Source organism: Tamandua tetradactyla, chromosome 1 (genome assembly GCF_023851605.1).
Source record: "Tamandua tetradactyla isolate mTamTet1 chromosome 1, mTamTet1.pri, whole genome shotgun sequence".
NCBI lineage: Eukaryota > Metazoa > Chordata > Mammalia > Pilosa > Myrmecophagidae > Tamandua > Tamandua tetradactyla.
The window spans coordinates 200,940,442-200,958,421 of NC_135327.1; the positions used below are offsets into that span (position 1 = coordinate 200,940,442).

At 34.0% G+C, this 17,980-nt stretch overlaps 1 protein-coding gene across 5 annotated transcripts in view; it reads right to left on the reverse strand.

Annotated features, from left to right (window-relative positions):
* Nucleotides 1-3,506: 3,506 nt before the first annotated feature.
* Nucleotides 3,507-17,980, reverse strand: part of CNPY1 (canopy FGF signaling regulator 1) — a 41,924-nt gene continuing 27,450 nt past the window's right edge. For 3 of the 5 annotated variants that reach the window (XM_077165208.1, XM_077165245.1, XM_077165226.1), the window contains exons 2-5: nucleotides 10,590-10,793; nucleotides 8,646-8,742; nucleotides 4,681-4,770; nucleotides 3,507-3,953 (exon numbers count right to left, since the gene is read on the reverse strand). In XM_077165208.1, the coding sequence (XP_077021323.1) occupies nucleotides 4,730-4,770; nucleotides 8,646-8,742; nucleotides 10,590-10,793 (342 nt within the window). In that variant the 3' untranslated portion in view covers nucleotides 3,507-3,953; nucleotides 4,681-4,729. Of the gene's footprint in view, nucleotides 3,954-4,680; nucleotides 4,771-8,645; nucleotides 8,743-10,589; nucleotides 10,794-16,200; nucleotides 16,290-16,716; nucleotides 16,824-17,980 lie in introns of those variants that run through there. The other 2 variants (XM_077165217.1, XM_077165237.1) reach the window with 2 other exon arrangements.

The following is a 17,980-nucleotide window of genomic DNA, read 5'->3' on the forward strand; positions in this document are numbered from 1 at the left end:
ACGAGCATCGCTGAGCTTGCTGTGGCTTGGCAAGAGGGAACCGCAGCCCACTCGGTCTGCGCCGCCTCACGGTTAACACAGATCCTTCCAGTGAACTGGGAGTTTTCAATTTCAAAATTGGTGGAGGTTTTAGCACCCACAAAGTATACAAAGTACAGCTAACTGGCAACAGCTGCTGTTCACTATTGGGGGGTATTGCTTTAAAAAAAAAAACCTACTCAAGTGACCCTTTAATCTTAGGGCATTAATATTTCATCATGCCTTTGATTGCATATAAAGGCAATTCAGGAGTATATTTTCACCTAAAGGTCTAATAATTTAATAACATTTATCGAACCTGCATTTCTATTAGGTTTCACTTTCTTTTAATACCATGTTGCTTTAAATAGGATCCATTTTAATGGGGACCAAATAGTCTATTTTTTGGTTCTCTGCTTTCTTCTTCAAATCACAGGGCATGAAGGTGCTTAATCAGCGCCCTTTGATGAAGAACAACAAAGTCATAAAGATTTACTTCTATCAGACAATGAAAATCACCTGATTGAAATCTTCTCGCCCTCTCTGTTGACAATGGTGTCACCTCAAGGATTATCATCATCCTTTATAGGCTGATATCAGAGAATATGCTGTAGAAAAATTCCCAGTTGTTCAGAAAGCTGCTATGGAAGTAAACCCATAATATAAAATGTCAGTACATTCTCACTCTTCAGTTGCCAACCTAGCTATTCATAAAGTTTGAAACTGATATTAATATTTTCACTTATCACTTACAGGATCTTTCTGAGTCTCAGTCATGATTAATTAGTTGACAGTGGGCAACCAATGTTCCATTATATAACTTGTATTCCTTAGATATTGGTTCATTAACATTCCGGAAAGAAGAAAGAAGTTACTAGAATCTTTATCACTCTAAGGGAAGGTTACGTATGCTTCTGAGTAGCATTGCACATCAATCAGGAACTTGCCTCTATTCTGGGTTTGGAGGGTAGAACGCTATTTCATGGCTTACCTTATTCTACTGAGCTTTTAGGTTTTGGGGGATACAATTTGACCCAGGGTTTCTTGCAATCTGACTTCCATAACAATGAACCATATCATAATAAGACTGTAATATATTTGCAATGTAACCTCATAGAATCTTTGTTTTCTAATCATTTTTTAACAGATTAAATATACTTTGTGAATATTTTACTGTTGTGGGTAGAATATTTTCTGTGTGTGCTGTAATTTAGGGTTTTTTTCACTTCTTTCTTGAAAATCTTAAGATAACTCTTCAAGATAAGGAACAGAGGAGTGATTTCTTTTTCTTTAAGGAATGGCCTCTTTTACTCGAGCATCATCTTTGAGAAATCAAAGCTTTAGCCTGTCCCAATCTAAGAAGTCTATATGTTTGTTTGTACATAGCTATGTTTCTAGGTATATCTCTCTGTCTATGCATCTCCTAGATTCCTGGGAGAATCCAGAAAGACTGGAGAGCTATGTCTGACTTTTTAGGGACTACTTCCAGAAACTATCTCTCTGAAACAAAGCCTCATTTTTCTGGTGATTACCCCTTAGGCAAATGAACTAAATATAATAATAATATAATCACAATCTCCTTCACACTTTAAGGGGGAGGGGCAACAAGTAAAATTTCAAGAGAGAACAGTATTATTTACTGTGTTTTTCTTAGGTAATTTAAGGACATTGGTTTTTGTGACTCCCATATTCCAACTTCATTTTTTACAAGTGATCTTTTATCTTTTTTAGTTCCTTGATCTAATAGTGAATTATCTGGGGGGTTTAATAAATTTATAAGGGGAAGCAAATTATAGGTAAACACTGTACCTAACAGATATATTTTTATTGTGATCATTTAATGTCACTGTTAATTGCATTTCATTATAAAACTATATAGTATGCAATAGAGTGGGCCTTAAGCATGCAAGAGTAGCTCACAAATTTGTCTCACATTAAAAGAGACCACAAAATCACATCGAAGATGGCTCTTTCTCATATTCCATTATAATCTGAATTTTAAGATTGATATATAGTTAAAAAATATATTTAGATAAAACTCTTACATAATTGGATATAAATATCAACCTAAGCAGAGACATAGGTATTAAAAATATGACCAGCTATTGACTTTTTTTTTTTTTTTTTAGGACTTGTCTTAGTAAATAAAGTATTGATCTTTCCCATTTGGGACTTTGGCTCAATTCCACTCTCTACTCCTCAGTGAAATAGATTCATTGGCCTTGGCTTATTCTTAGCAGGTAGTAATCCACATAACGAAAAATAAACTGTTCATCTCAGACAGTCTGGTCTTTTCTTTATGAGAACAGGTTCACACAAGTCCTCCATGGAGACCCAAATAAACCATCTCATAAAAGTACAGTCTGAAACCATCTACCCCCAAACATGTTTTCTCCCCTCATTATTTTAATAAGCATTACATGTCCCCCCCACATGTTTCTCAGGAAGTTTTTTTTCACCTACAATTAGACTGCCTTTTATTTGTTCTGAGAAACTTTTTTTCTCACACCCCAGTGTTTTTGTTTTGTTTGGTTTTTCGTCAATAACAGTCATTTAAAAAGCAGAAATGTGGTTAAAAGAGATGCTAATACTCTGTCCTGCTATTGCTCATTAGCAAAAGCAGAAGAACCACCTCACAATAACTCACAGGGAAACTTAAGAATTGTTGTAGCCACAGAGTGATTTGTGTATTGTCACTTAACCATAATTTTAATCAGTAATTTCATATGCTACAGTTATTTACCTGAGTTTAACCTGGAAAAGTTTTCTGGAGAGAAAAAAATACATGAGATATCAAAAGTCTTGTGAGAAACGGAAAAGCGGTATTTTGCAAAGTAAGAGATTAGGGGTAAGAGTTAAGATCCAGGATTCTCTCCATTCGAAGCAGAGACATCAACATTGAGAACACCCATCAGTGCAAAGGAGATACATGTCTCCATGTTCATTTAGGCTATAAACAGGAATCTAAAAGTTCTTAAATTCTTTGCGTAGTATTAGCATTGTCTGTATATGGGTGTTGTTAATGATTACAAATTAGAGCAAGAAAATGACTGCAGTAACACTTCTACGATTTACAAATATTACAGTTTTAAAGGAAGCTCACTTAGCTCCCCCATGGACTTCATCATCTTGCCAAGAATGTCCCTTACATTTTAAGAAATAATGTTCCTGTTTAGCGATTTCCCAAGAAAGCCTAAGTTCGGAACGCTCACTGTCTCAAATGCTACATTAACCTTAAATAGACAAGTTTCTATAAAGATACAGGGACTATGTTTGAAAGAACAATTTTACTACTCTACTGGAAAATGGGGCTAATGATTCTTTAATCCTATTTCCATTATATATCAACTGCAGTACTGGTTCACTGGGTTATACAATGTAGGGTCTTTTACTACTTAGCCAGCTACACAGGCCAAAACAAAACACAGTCTTTCTCAGTTTTTAATGACATTAACTTAAAAATATGACTTTTAATAAGCACTGGGGAGAGGGAGAAAATGGAAATCTCTTCCTATTAATGCTGGTAAATCTGCAGAAATTTAAGAATAGTTTCCTGCTGAAGAGTCCAGTTGAGTGGTTTAAATAGTGTTTTCTAAGCAATTATGAACCCCATAGCAAATGGCTTTAGTTCTTTTGGGGGAGAAATTCCCACTAAATGCTCACTGACAGCAACGAGAGCTTCTTTTATTTAAAAAAGTTATAGAATATGCCCTGCCATTTTAAATAATTAAAAGCAGATACCATTAGATGCAAATTTAATGAGACAATGAATGTCTAAGAGTGAAATTATTACTACACTTCCGTATTCAGTGTGACAAAATGGTATTTTTCCCATCAGGTCCTCACCTTCTCTTTCACCTCCATATCTCAAAAAACACACCCACATCGAAGAATGCGAGGTTATTTAGTAGAAACATCCACACACTGTATGTTAGCTAGAAGTTTAAAAAAAAAAAAACAGGCAAGAAGCAAAACAAAGCATCACTACTGATGTTATTTTTTTAAGATTACATGCTATAACAAGAAATCAACTTTCTAAATCATTTGAATTCAGAATGTATTTGTAATAAAGGCCAATATAATTATTGCTCACTATAAAAAGTACTTATTTTTTATGCATTCAATTAGATTTTAGAGATCACAGTATTTTTAAACTTATGGTTTCTCGGACTCTAAATTTCATCCCTGATAAAAGGTGGGTTTATTTCTTTCACCAATATCCATATACAACTCCAGAGATACAACTTGGAATGTGTTGTAACATATTTCTTAATCTCATGGCCAATCAAAGTGTTTAAGAAATCAAATCAGGTTCTTATCAATAGAACACTTTATACTCGCTTTTGTATGTTTACATTTGCTTTAAAATATACAGTGTATGTTATTAAATCCCTATTTCGTTTATAAAATGTCTTCATTTTGTTTTCCTACTACCAGCCTACTGGTTGGCGATATTACCAAGACTGTTTTTATCCAAATTCACGAAGGTGATTTAAAAGTTTTATGGACTCCTCAGCACCTATAGAAATAATCAGTTTGTCATGATGCCAAATGACAGATTTTGAATTTTTAAAAATACATGAAACAACCATGGTATATACAAGCAGCGTGAGTTTTCTTATCATGAAAGACAACATGAAAACATAAAATGCAGACATTGACCTTTCGGGGATGTGACTTTACTCCTTCTACCACTAATAGCACAGTCATCTTAGAGTTCAGTGTGATTAGTAGAAGAAGCTTCACACAGATCTGGAAAACAAAAAGTTGGAATATATCATCATCACATTAGATACCAGACGAGTAAGTGATTTATATCCTGCACAAAGTACATTCTTGTGAAAGTACATTTTAAAAAACTTCTTAACATGGAAAATTTCAAATATGCACATAAGTAGAAAGAAGGGCAAAATCTACTCCCATGTACCCTGCACCCAACTTCAGCAATTATCAGCAATCTGCTATTCTTGATTCTTCTTCCACTGCCTTTTTTTTTTGGGGGGGGCCTGGAATATTTAAAAACAAATCAAAGGTATCGCATCATTTCACCCATAGATATGAAGACAATCCCCTCTGAGTATCCTACAGTTTGCTAAAGGGTACAGTTCAATTGGCATTTAATACAAGGAGCAGACAGGCTGCTAGGTACTCTCCTAATACTACTTTTTCCAACTGGAAACAATAACAACCAACTCTATTTAGAAAGACTATGGATTATTTTAGCTACATAATTTATATAAAATAAGAAGTATTTGTATAAAATAAGAAACCTTTGAAAGTAATTCTTTTGTATAATAGAAATTAACATCCCCACTAGTTTTGGGAAGTCTAGACAAAAAGGTTTAAATGCTCTTACTTTAAAAGTAGAAAAAACATTTCTGAGTACTTGATGCCTTATTCCATGTATTACATTAAAAAAATCTTTATGTGACAAACTCATCAGCCACAATGTTCTTAAATGATAAGATCTGACATCAAAGCAAAGTGATATGAATATAGAATATGCTTATATATTTTTATTTATACCTCACATACTCTAACGAACATAAGATTACCTGTTTGTTCTTGAATTTATAGGGTATATATTCCCTACCTTAGGAGGAATATATTGAAACTTTTAATCATGTCTCTATGTTATATTAAGATTTTAAAAGATCATTCTGACTTCAAAGACATCAAAATGACAACCTGGAGAAGCCTGGGATATATGCCACATGATATTCTACTAGGAAAACCTGATGAATTCACTTTTATTTTTTGCCCGGGGGGGGACATTATTTTGGGGAATAAGCCCCTTACTTTGTCTCATACTCCAAGAACAAGGTATTTTTGAAAGTGTTTAATATACCCAACAAATAAAATTGCAGAGGTGTCCCCAGATCCGTCTGCAATCTTTCAACTTTTCACTGAGATTTTTTCACTCATCCAAAAGATGGCCTATGTTTATGAAACTCTCGTGGTATTTTTTAAACAAACACAGTCAAGTGATCTTAAATTTGACATATTTATTCCCTTTTTATTTTTGTAAGAGGTGAACTTAAGAACCTTAATGTTTTAAAGAGTTGTGTGTCCTCATTTGTTCACATGCAATAATTAAAAATAAAATAAAAAAAGCAAAATTCATAATATACAAAGTGTATATAAAGTATAGAAAGTGATTAACCTTTATATCAAATCCCCAGTTCTAGAAATAGCTGTTTTTAAATAGTTATTTATCTTCCTAAAATGACATGTGGACATTTCAACGGCTCTCGGTATAGTGTTTTGCACACAGAACACACTCAGTAAATAGTTACTGGTGGATGTATAATTTCATAACCTTCAGTACACACACATACACACACACACACACACACGAGCCACATTGTCATATCTTTTAAAACATCATTTAAATTGTAGAAATCGTGTCACAGCAAAGTAGCTACATAATATAACAAGATAAATATTACTTTCACAAAACAGCAAATAAATGTCATACTATTGTAGGAAACTTAATGTACTTGTGATTTAGATTATGTTTGAAAGCATCTCCAGGTTGTTTTTTTTTACAATATGAGTGTCATCTTTTACACCCTTATCTGAAACCATCCCTATATGCTAAAGCACACTATTTCTTTGTTGCTGAAAAAAATTAATGGGAATTTTTCTTTTTAGTGTATTGCTTTAGCTTTTTCTGGCAATAATTAAGTTTTTAAAAACTCTCTACCTTGCTACTATGGTGCTAACTTGCTTCAATAGTTGGGGTTTTTTTTTTTAGGGGGAAGGGTTTTCTAATCTCTTTTTGGGGTTTCATTTATTCTTGGTTTTAAATTTATGAATATTTTAGGAAATTCATAAATATGTTTCATAGAGAACTATAACCTGAAAAAATAAAACCCCACAACTTTACTATGTAGCAGTATGTGGCAGCTGCCTCTTTACTCACCACAGCTCTCGGATACTAATATTCATGCTTTAGTACAAAATACTTCATCAGTTCTTTTAAAACAAATACTATTAAGAATTATTAACCTAATCATGTTTTTTTTTTAATTCCAGGAAAACTGCACATATCATTCTTTAAGCGTGTATTTGTCTCAAGGTTAATGCTTAATTTTTATTTCCAATTATAAATATATAAAATAAGTGAAAAGAGATGTTAATAATATTGACATTAAATCAAACTGCCAAACTTGGGAAGCAGAGTCTTTCCCCAGAATCTTATTATTTGATGGAGCTGTGGCTCTAAACAGTTGGTGAAACTTTCTCAGTCCTTCTGCACCATTTGAGAAAGTGTTCATGTAGTATATTATTTGCATTTGTCAAACACAGTTATGACAAATGCAGACTCTTTACGAGGAAGAAATAGGAAAACAAATATTTCAGATATTGTTCATCAGTTTTGCTCATATCTTAATGCATATTTATCTATCTGAATTGTCTGATAAACTTCAGAAATATTTTCTTTGGGAAGTTGCAGCTATGAACTTATGTGAATTTCAGTGTACTACATTACATACCCCAAATAAAAGAAAAATTTAAAAAGACTCTTAAACAACCTTTGACAACATCTTTTCACCATACTCTGTTGCAAACTTCCATTCCAAATTGGATTTTAGAGAGAATAACCCAGTTATCTACTCAGAGTAAGAAAACCTTAATTGTCCTGGTTATAGAGCCTTATAACCATCTTGTTTAATAACTGTTGATGCCATAAATATTTATCTACAAACGTACAGTGACTATTATTTTAAGACTTTGGCACTAAATTTGTGACTGTGAGTACAAGTGTATTGGACTTTTTTTCTATATAAGCTATTGCTAAATGCTAAATGTTCCAAGCCTTCACATTGTATAAAAGTATTTTACTAGCTTTAAACTATTGTCTTTTTATATATTCATTTATTTTGCTCAAAAAGATACCTGAAAAGAGTGCACAACTTGTGCGACTTCTAGTAAATGTATTAAACAATTACCAAAATGATAACCGAATGCAAGGTATATGTCGAGCTAATCAGATGGGAGGGCCTGTGTTAATGGGTTTCACATCGTATTTAGCATTAAAGTTCTTGCATTTTCCCCCCTAGTTTCTGACTGTGTGTGTGTACTTTAAGAATGAGCCAAATATTAATTTCCACCCTCTCCACCAAAAAAAAAAAAAATTTTAAGTTTCTGAGAAAGAAACCTGAAAGACTCAAACACTGCCCACTTCTAAGAAAAACAAAAACAAAATTCATTTAAAATTTATTATCAAATAAAGTTTACACCTTCTGCAGGTGCGCTACATTTTCCTGTTCTAGTTCAGGAATAGGAAATCTACTCTCCAAAAGTTACAAAACAAACCTTGCTTTGGATTCATCTAATTCTGATAGAGAATGTGTTCTTTAACATTTGGAATTCAAGCATTTTGGAATTCATTCAAACGGAGAGGAAACAGTGAAAACAGTAAAACACAGCCCTGTGGTTTTCATTTGTTTTCTCTCACATGGTGTCCTTTCTGATTGAGTGGAGAACCCTCCGTCAGAGCCGTTTGTTGCAGCAAGGCAGTGAGGCAGGGCTTGCAAAAAAAAAAAAAAATGCTGAAACGCTGAGTGAGAGCGAGAGGGGGAGAGCAAGGGAGTGAGGACATGTTACAACAGACACAGTACCTGATTTTTCACTGCACAGCTTGTCAGCTAGATAGTCTGCCTCCTGGGCGATAAGTGAGAATATTTCATCTTCGTACTCTTCTATTATAGTTTCACACTGCAGAAATATAATAACAACATATGTGTATATATACATACACTCGCAGAGTACTTTGTTACGAAGGATTTATCAAAATGCTATTAGCTAAAAATATACAATCATGTTACCAAGGTGGTCCATTTTTATTAGCCCTTTCAGTTTAATTCTTCATTGTATGGGATTAGCCCTCTTCCCAGAATGTTAATTGCACCATTTTCCTGGGACTTAACTAAATGCTTAGTCATGTTGAAAGATGGGGTCTGAGAATGAAAAAGGGAAACGACTCAATGTATTTGTTTCTCGTCCTTAAACTGGGATGAAATTAATAGCAAGAAAAGATAAGTAAATAGTAAGCCTTTTCAGTCTTAGTCTTAATTTTTAAAAATGTCTTAATTAAAAAAAAACTGCATCTTGAAATGGTTAGACTAGTTTTCTTCAGAATTAACATAATAATCTACTTTGTGGTTTTAAAACACAAGGTCTGAAGTATGAAAAGTCTTAATTAAAAAAAACACACACAGCACCTTGAAATGGTTAAACCAGTTTTCTTCAGAATGAACATAATAATTCATTTTGTGGTTTTAAAACACAAGGTCTGAAGTGTGAAAATAATTCATTCTTTTTAGCAATCAAAACAAACGCATCTTCAATTTTACTGTGGACCCCATGTTTGACAGTTACTTAGAAAAGTTTCTTTTCATAACATTCAGAGATCATAATTTCACTTAATTTTACAAAAACATCCTACATTTCAGAGAAGAGGGAGCTCTAATTTGTCCCTGCATTTGAAAATTTTAAATTCTAGCAGCAATATGTTTTCAAGTTAAAGAACTACAAATTGACACTTTTAGAAATTAAGTTATTCAAGGACAGTCATGGGACTTGGAAATCATTTTCTGAGTTCATTAAACAAGACTCTAAAATTTTTTAATGACATTTAAAACTATTTAAATTCCTCTATAATGTGATATACTGATGCACTTATTCATTGCCATTCTATTCCACAATACGTTTAACCTAAATTCTTACCTTTACTTTTAACTAAAATAAAATCTCAAAAAGTCACTTAGTAAAGTCCTTATTTCAGAGTTTCAGCATACCTGATATTTTGACGAATGCATGAACTTAATACATTTTAAAAATAGCATTCTCCATCCCTTTGATTCAACAGTGCTAAAAAAAATGGAATATATTGCAATATATATTTTGCTAGGCACATTCTAGCAGGCCAAAGACCAGCATTCATGTCAAATAAACATTACACTGGGAAGGAATTTGGCATTAAGCCAACTATCATACCTAAGCCTTTGTTTAACTTAGTTTGTGCTAGAATAGTTGAATCAACTCAGGGAAAAAAAATTGTCTCCATGCTGTGAATCCTTAGGAAAAAAGATGATGTCCTACCCTTTCCATAATTTGTCTATAAATATTTGAAAACAACATTAGTTTTCATTTGGGTTTTAATCTAGCAGCCATAGCCCCTGATTCCCTAGGTGGAAATCTGGCGATAGGACTTACTAAAACCACAACCCAAACACTCACACAAGCAACATGTTTTGAGAAAAGCAAGGTGAAAACTGTATTTTAAACTCAGGGGAACTTGTGAATAGCCCTTTTTATAAAATCTCACATAAATGCCTGGACAAATCATCAGGAAATACCACAAGCCCTCCATCTCTCAATAGCCAAGTTACTAAAAGCACAATTAACGTTTAAAAAGCAACAGGACGATAAAGCCAAAGCAAATATACAAACGTTTAAATGTTCAATTTCTTGAAACTCAAAACAACCAAAATGAACAAATAAAAAAGCAGCCAAAGCATTTTCATAGATCATATGATTCATCTGCGAAGAAATGTGCTTACCGCGAATTTCAAAGGTCTGTAAGCATCAGAATAAAAAAAGAATTTTTTAAATTCTTTGTATATTTTGTCCCCTTTCCTTGGAGCAAATCTCTTGAAACTTCTCTCCTTAGTTACAGGGTCTTCTTCAAATTTGTAGTCATTCATTCGTTCACATACTTTATCCAAAAGATCTGTTAAGAATGCCTCAGACTGGGCTAAGGGAATCTATTAAGAAAAAAAATGAGAGGAAACTTGTCTTAATTTGAATATTATTTAAAAGATCTTCAAATGAATACACATGGAAACACACCTAACCCTCCTTTAATACAAACATGTATTAATTTCCTAATATAAAACTTGCTTATACAATTATATCAGTTGCATCATTTGAGTTTAGCTTAAATTATAGTTTAAAAAGTGCATATATTTGAAAGTTGCAAGGTGAAACTTTACATTCAAACTAGAAACTACGCATAAACATTTAATCATTCAAAAAACATCATTCCACGTGCAGAATAAACAATGAAGCACAGAGAATGGCTGTGGTAAACTGTCTAAAAGTCCCTCGAGAGATAACTCTTGTTTCTCCTTAAAGGAAGCGGAATCCCAGAGAAGCGCAAGTAAAAAAAGTTTTGCTCTCCGTTGCTTCTCCTGGGAGCTGTTCCCCAACTCCGCTGCAGCTGTCTAATGCCCCAGGGTGATGTGGGAGTTGGGGGGAAAAGAGAACAAGAGTGCCTTACGAAGTTTCACTTCTCCCAGGTTCTATTTCAGCTTTCTTTTAGCACAGCTGGTCCGTGTCTTTGTCCATCCCTGTCCCTTCAGAATTCAACGAGAACTCAGCAGAGCCATTTAGACACTACCTCCTCACAGAGTGAGGGTCTCATCAGCCAGAGCGCTAAGGGTCAAAGAGCATCCCTCGCCCTGGGTAACCGAGACAAAAAAACTTCTCTCCAGTCTAGACAGGTCAAGGTGCAGGATGCTCCGTTCCCTGTTGCTTCTTCCGGAAGGGGGCGTGAACCGAAGCCAAGTGCACCGTAAACAACAGTGCGGCATCCTTCGGCCTTTAGAAGGCTTTTTTTTTTTTTTTCCTTTCCACCCTCTGCTGATCAAAGTAGGAAGTTTTCATGACAACCATAGTGAAAGGGGCTGAATCACAAATGAACTCGATTTCTGCAATGTTGATATATCCAGTCTCTATTGTCCCTTTTCAGACACAGTATGAACCCTTCCGGTCCCAACGATTACATTACAGAAGCACTTTCACATGTGGGCTTCATTTACACAAAGGGTTTCCTTGCTTCACCGCCATCTGGCCAGAAATCAGATAAATAAGGGCTGGAGAATTAAAATTAAAGCTCAGTTTTGTGGTGTGTGCATGTTTTCTTAAATCTAGGTACCATTACAAACCACGAACAATCACCACCACCCTCCAGTTTCAATAAGGAACTAACTTAAAAAAAAAATTAAAAGAAAATGGGAAAAGAGTAAAAGAAAAAAAACCCCACTAATTAACTATCAGCTGCCCCCCACCATGTGCACATATAATAATAACCCCTCCCCCTCTGCCTCCAAAGTTTGATTTGAGTTTGCTTGATTTTGAAATGCTTTCAAGTCCCATGCATTCAATTCTGTAGTTAAACAGTTTATTAAACTAAAACCTGCCACAGAATTTAGTCACTAAAATATCAAAAATTTAAAAACTCATGAAAGTTTTCATTCTCAACAATGTCTATGGTAAAAAAAAAAAAAAGAGTTTAAAGTAAATAGTTTAAACCGTACATCCCAACCGTAAGTCGCATTTTATTTATGCTTTTCAAACTTTGTAAGTTGTAAAAAAAAAAAGCAATACATAGGTTTACAAACAAAATTGAAATCTGTTTTATTAACTTACAGAAACTAAGCATTAAATGAATATTAATCACTTTTTAAAGTTATAAAATGTAACAGTAATTTCTTAAATTATAATTAATCAAAGCAGATCACCAACAGAATGATTAAATGATTATATGTAGATATATATAGATATATATATATATATCTATATATATATTGTGTGTGTGTGTGTGTGTGTGAGATGGGTGTATTTAGGTATATTTCCCTAAATAATGCACATAAAATGTATCCATAGTACTCTATGGATGCGAGTGAGGTAGTATTTTAATTTAAAGTGAAGAACAGCTACTTTCATCAAAAAAATCTAACTGTAATCAAGAAATTCATTCAGTCTCCTTTCCTCTTCCCCTCTCTTTTACCATTCAGAGGCAGGAGACAGTGATATCACAGGAGTGCAAGGTCTGACCACTGAAAATGCTTTTAGAAACAGAGTCCCTTATATTAGAATATCAAACCCCAACACTAACATGATAAAGCATTTCGTGTTGGGTGGAGGCCACTTTGGAAGCTAATTGTTTTAATTAACCTAAAGTTCTGAGCTATATGCAAAAACTGCTGTGCATGTTTTAAGCATAATCACTATGTTAAATCTGTGAAAGACATTTCACAACCAAACTTTTGAGAGCCATCGTATTTACTTACTGAGTCACACTTCGTAAAAACAGTCCCCTGCATTAAAACATTCCACTTAACAATGGATAGTCTTTATTTTAAAGTGTCATTTTGTATATTGGCACAGGATAGTACTGTGCTTATTTTAAAACAATTATGGTATAGAAAGGACTCCTCATGTGAATTTTGATGATTTTGCAAGTCTATGAAGTATAACTGGCTTTCTGATGTGATTAGCTGGTCCCTTGAGTTAACTTTCTTTAAAAGTAGAAAAATTTTGCTGGCAGATACTTTAGAAGAGGAAACATTACAATGTTCACTAAAAACAGAAAAGGCAAACCCCCAACATGAGACTCAGAGTTCATTGTACATAAAATAAAATAATATTTCAATTTTAAAGCCCCAATCGCAGCATCTGATTTTGCCAGAAAATGGTTAAGAAAAAGATGTTTGTGCATTGTAGTTCTCTATATGTTTATTTAAACTCTCATGATTAGAGTTTAAAACAATTCCATTTTGCTGAATTGTCTTCGGTAAATCTAACCACTGTTCATAGAATAATTGAGGCTTTTTTTTCCCCCTCAAAGTGTTTTGACAATAAGAATGCAATAAGTATTGGGACAAGTGGAATAAAACTAAGTCTTTCTATACTGTGAAGATTTTGAATAGTACTTGTCAATAAAGCAACTCCTATTGTCATCTTAAGGGAGAGGTGACTCCGCCCTTGAAGGGCTGTCTCAGAGATACTAACCTCATTAAAATATGAATGAAAAAAAGCAGCCATCATTGTATCAGGAGAAAAACGATTCACTCGGCACACAATTTTATCTGCCATTGCTTTTATACATGTACTCATGTGGTACAAATTATCGAAATGAAAATGATCCGTTATGATTTCATTACTATCTTGGAATACCCCGAGCAAAGTAAGTCCTAAGTACCCAATTTTGAAATCTGCCTAGAACTCTGGATTACTCAGTATATGTAGGGTCTTTTCTTTTTTTTTTAAGCACTCTTCTGACCATGTGCTTTTTAATGTGAGCTGTGAGAAGGGGGGTAGGGAGAAAGGCGGTGTTGGGGAGAGGGTGTTACCCATATCCCAACTTCAAAATAGGAAAGAAGTAGTAGAAAGTTTTGGCTTTGGTTTCTCTAGAAAACTGGAGCTAGGGAATTTATTATAGACCACTATGACAACACTTTAATAACAGTCAATTACAGGATGCTTCCCATGTTTGTTCATTACTGTGTCTCTGTTAATCTTGTAGTAAATTTCTTGCTTGATAGCTATCACAATGTCAGGAATACAATTATGTTACAGCGTACAATTGCACGTAGAAACTGTCATTGTAGTGTAGCTGTCTCTTCTATAGCAGTGCTGACAATCTCCAATAAATTTCACTCATTTTTATAGTTACTTTGGAGTGTCTTTCAGATATGAAACCAGTACTTAACCTGGTTTAGTGACTTATATTTAATATGATAACATTATAGCAGAGATGTTCTTTCTAGAGGTTTAGTTAGTGTAGAAATTTTAATTGGATTATAGTAAGTACTGCATCTAGCTTAATCACTAACTTTTCATCCATAAAAATATTGAAATCACTTCTGATATAAGTTAAAAGTCAATATTTAAGAGTGAAAATGCAAACCTCCTTTGCTCTAGGCTATGAAACATGAATTTAGAAACTCTTGTAAGTTGATGAGCTATATAATTAGCTTTTATGTTAATTGACTGCTATGAGTTTGTTGTATGACACTTCTTCATATAATATGCAAATAGCATAACTGTTTAGTTTTATTAGAAACTAATAAACCAAGAGCTCATTTCTAAGAGGAATAATAAAAGGTTGATAAATTTCCAATGTTCTATACATCAGGAAAACAATGCATTCCATCTGGAATCAATAAAAGAGACTTTAAGTAACCGGTGTTTATAGAGTCAAATCCAGACAACATATAGCAAAATTAATATTATTGCTTCCATTTACCATAAATTCTGTTAAAGCAGGAGAATTTATGTTATCAGTAATGGGAGCAAAAATATAAATATTTCTGTATAATTTACCACAAATAACAAAGAAAACTTATTAAACTTAGATTCAAATTTTACCTCCTATCATTTGGATAATGGAAATAAGTCATTCTTATCATTTAAATAAAATATTTAGCAAATGTATCCTGTTCTTATTACTCATGGATCTATTATATCAACAACATAAAGTACATGATCTGGTTGTAAAAAATAGTAGTAATAAAATGAGAACAATATAATTGGGGGGGATTTTCCCTGGATTCAGCAACATTTAAGCTGCCATCACATTTTATTCTGAGCATACTTTCAACCTAGTAACAAATCAGACTTTGAGAAAATTGCATAATGGATGACCAAAATGATCTCAAAATGGGGATCACCTCATTTAAGTTTACTTTTTCCCGAAATTAAAAAAAAAACCTTTCCTTTCACTATTAAATAAAATATTAGCACTGCCATTTAGTTTCTTATTTTAAAAAGTATCGTTATTTTTTTTTTTGAATGCTTTAGTTTTCAAACATTTTGGGTGAAATGAAAAGAAATACAACCATCCACATGAAATGCATTACAATTTTTCAATCTCTGTTAAAAATCATTACAAACAAGGACTCTGGGCATCATTTTCACACTATTTTTCTGCATTTTGCCTTCCACCTAGTATATACTTCCAAAAGGTTTTCCTATTTTAAAAGGACACGTAACAGAAAATAAAGTGAGAGTGCCTAATAAAAGGGCAACAAAACCACATTAGCAGAGTAGGATGTGAATTTCTTCATTCATTCAACCAGTATTTATTGAACACCATCTATACCCCAGACAAATACACTTCTAATTAAGCCTTAAAAAAGAGGACTCTTTCATAATTCTGAATAAAAATTAAAATTAAAGTCTTGAAAAATGCCACGTGCTTGGTAGAGGTCCAATAAATATTCAATGATAGTTTAACCCTTTGTCTATCAACTGAGCAAAGATTACATAAATACAATATCTGCTTCTTTGCTCTACAATTTACTTCCCAATAAAAACCTGTGTGTCTCTCACCATTTTGTTGCCAAAACCCTAATGGCAGATGAGTGATAATCTGGTTATAGTTACCTCTGCAAAATACTTTCCCATACAGAAAAGGTGAAGAATCATATTTTTAGAATCTGATATGGCATTTCCCAACTTCATCATGAGTATACCTGTGGGTAAATGGCAAGATCCCGATAAAATGTTAGAGATTGAAGAGAAAAAGGAATAAATGAATCGGATGATAAACTTTTGGTGTTTCATGTCCACAGATGTGGAAAGACACACACACTATGCAGAAGGAGGCAGCGGGCCACTTAGCTGACAAGTAAACCAGAAAACTTCGTATGGCTGTAAGCTGAAAATAGAGGATGAAAGCTTTCCTTCCATCCTGCTCTACCTCATCCATTGTTTATTTATGGGAAATAACGCCAAGTTGTTGGGGCACTGGATCACACCACCTTCTAGTCTGATCTCAACACTAGCTTAGGAGAGGCACAAATGTTATATAGCCCCTCTCTCCCCACCCTCCCACCACTTCGTCCTTGTTCCGATGCCCAAGCTCCAAGGATCTTTTTACATTATTAAGAACAGGCTTACGTGATGTGAACTAGGGGTGGTCCTCACCCCCCAGATCACTGGGGCATGATCTGGTTCCAAAATGCATAATGGATGACCAAAATGATCTCAAAATGGGGATCACCTCATTAAGTTTACTTTTTCCCGAAGTTTTAAAAAAAACCTTTCCTTTCACTATTAAATAAAATATTGGCACTGCCATTTAGTTTCTTATTTTAAAAAGTATCGTTAGTTCTTTTTTTTGAACGCTTTAGTGAAGTCAGAATGTCATATAATTGATGTCAGAATGTCGTAAACTAAATCAGAATGTCGTAAACTAAATCTCCAAGTGAAGATGCACTTGGAGAATTAGTTTACGACATTCTGACATCAATTATAGAAGACATTTCCAAGTCACTTAAAATGGCACTTTCCACCTTCCCAGATCAGGAGACCTACCCCAGACCATTAGAGTCCTAATTCTCCTTTCTGAAATAGTTTAAGCACATGTATATAAGGGCATGTGGATGAACAATTGTATGTGTGTATGTATGCATCCTTCCTCTTCTTTTAAAACAAATTAGAACATTCTATACCCACTATTCTATACTTGTCTTTTTTCACTTGCTGTGACTTGAAGAGGGTTCATTCTGTTAACAGAATGCTAAGGAAACAGTCTACAGGACATTCACTTAGGGAAGACACATCTACTTTTGGAGGCTTCAAATATGAAACCCACTCCCATAGGAGAAAGATTTGCCTCCACTAAGGGTATCTGCAGAATGACACAGATGCTGAAGATAGTTTCAAAAGAGGAGTTCCCAGATGTTTTGAGTGATGACAGTAGAGAAATGACTTCATGGCCTGTAAAGATGGCCACAATGAAGAGATAATAGTATGTGTAAGTATAAATTCTCTGGTATATTTGTTATAGGTCGGTTTTGTTGTTTTTGCAACATTTTTCTAAATGTCTTTGGACAAATCTTATCTTATTCTACCCCACAACATTATTTTTGAGTAAGGTAGGACCAGCCTTTTTATCCACATCCACCACAGATGAGAAACCTAGGAAGTTAAATGATTTGCCCATGGTGAGGTAACACATTATAACAGACAGAGGTTGTGACCTAGATCTCCTGAGATTCTTCATTCAATGACCTTTATATTACATTGCCCTCTCTGTCCACATTCTTTGTCATTCCTATATATTAGGACATAGCAACACAGATGTTAGGAGCGAGAAAGGACTTTGGAGACCACATAGTATAACCCCCTCAGCTTTCAGATGAAGACACTGAGGCACAGA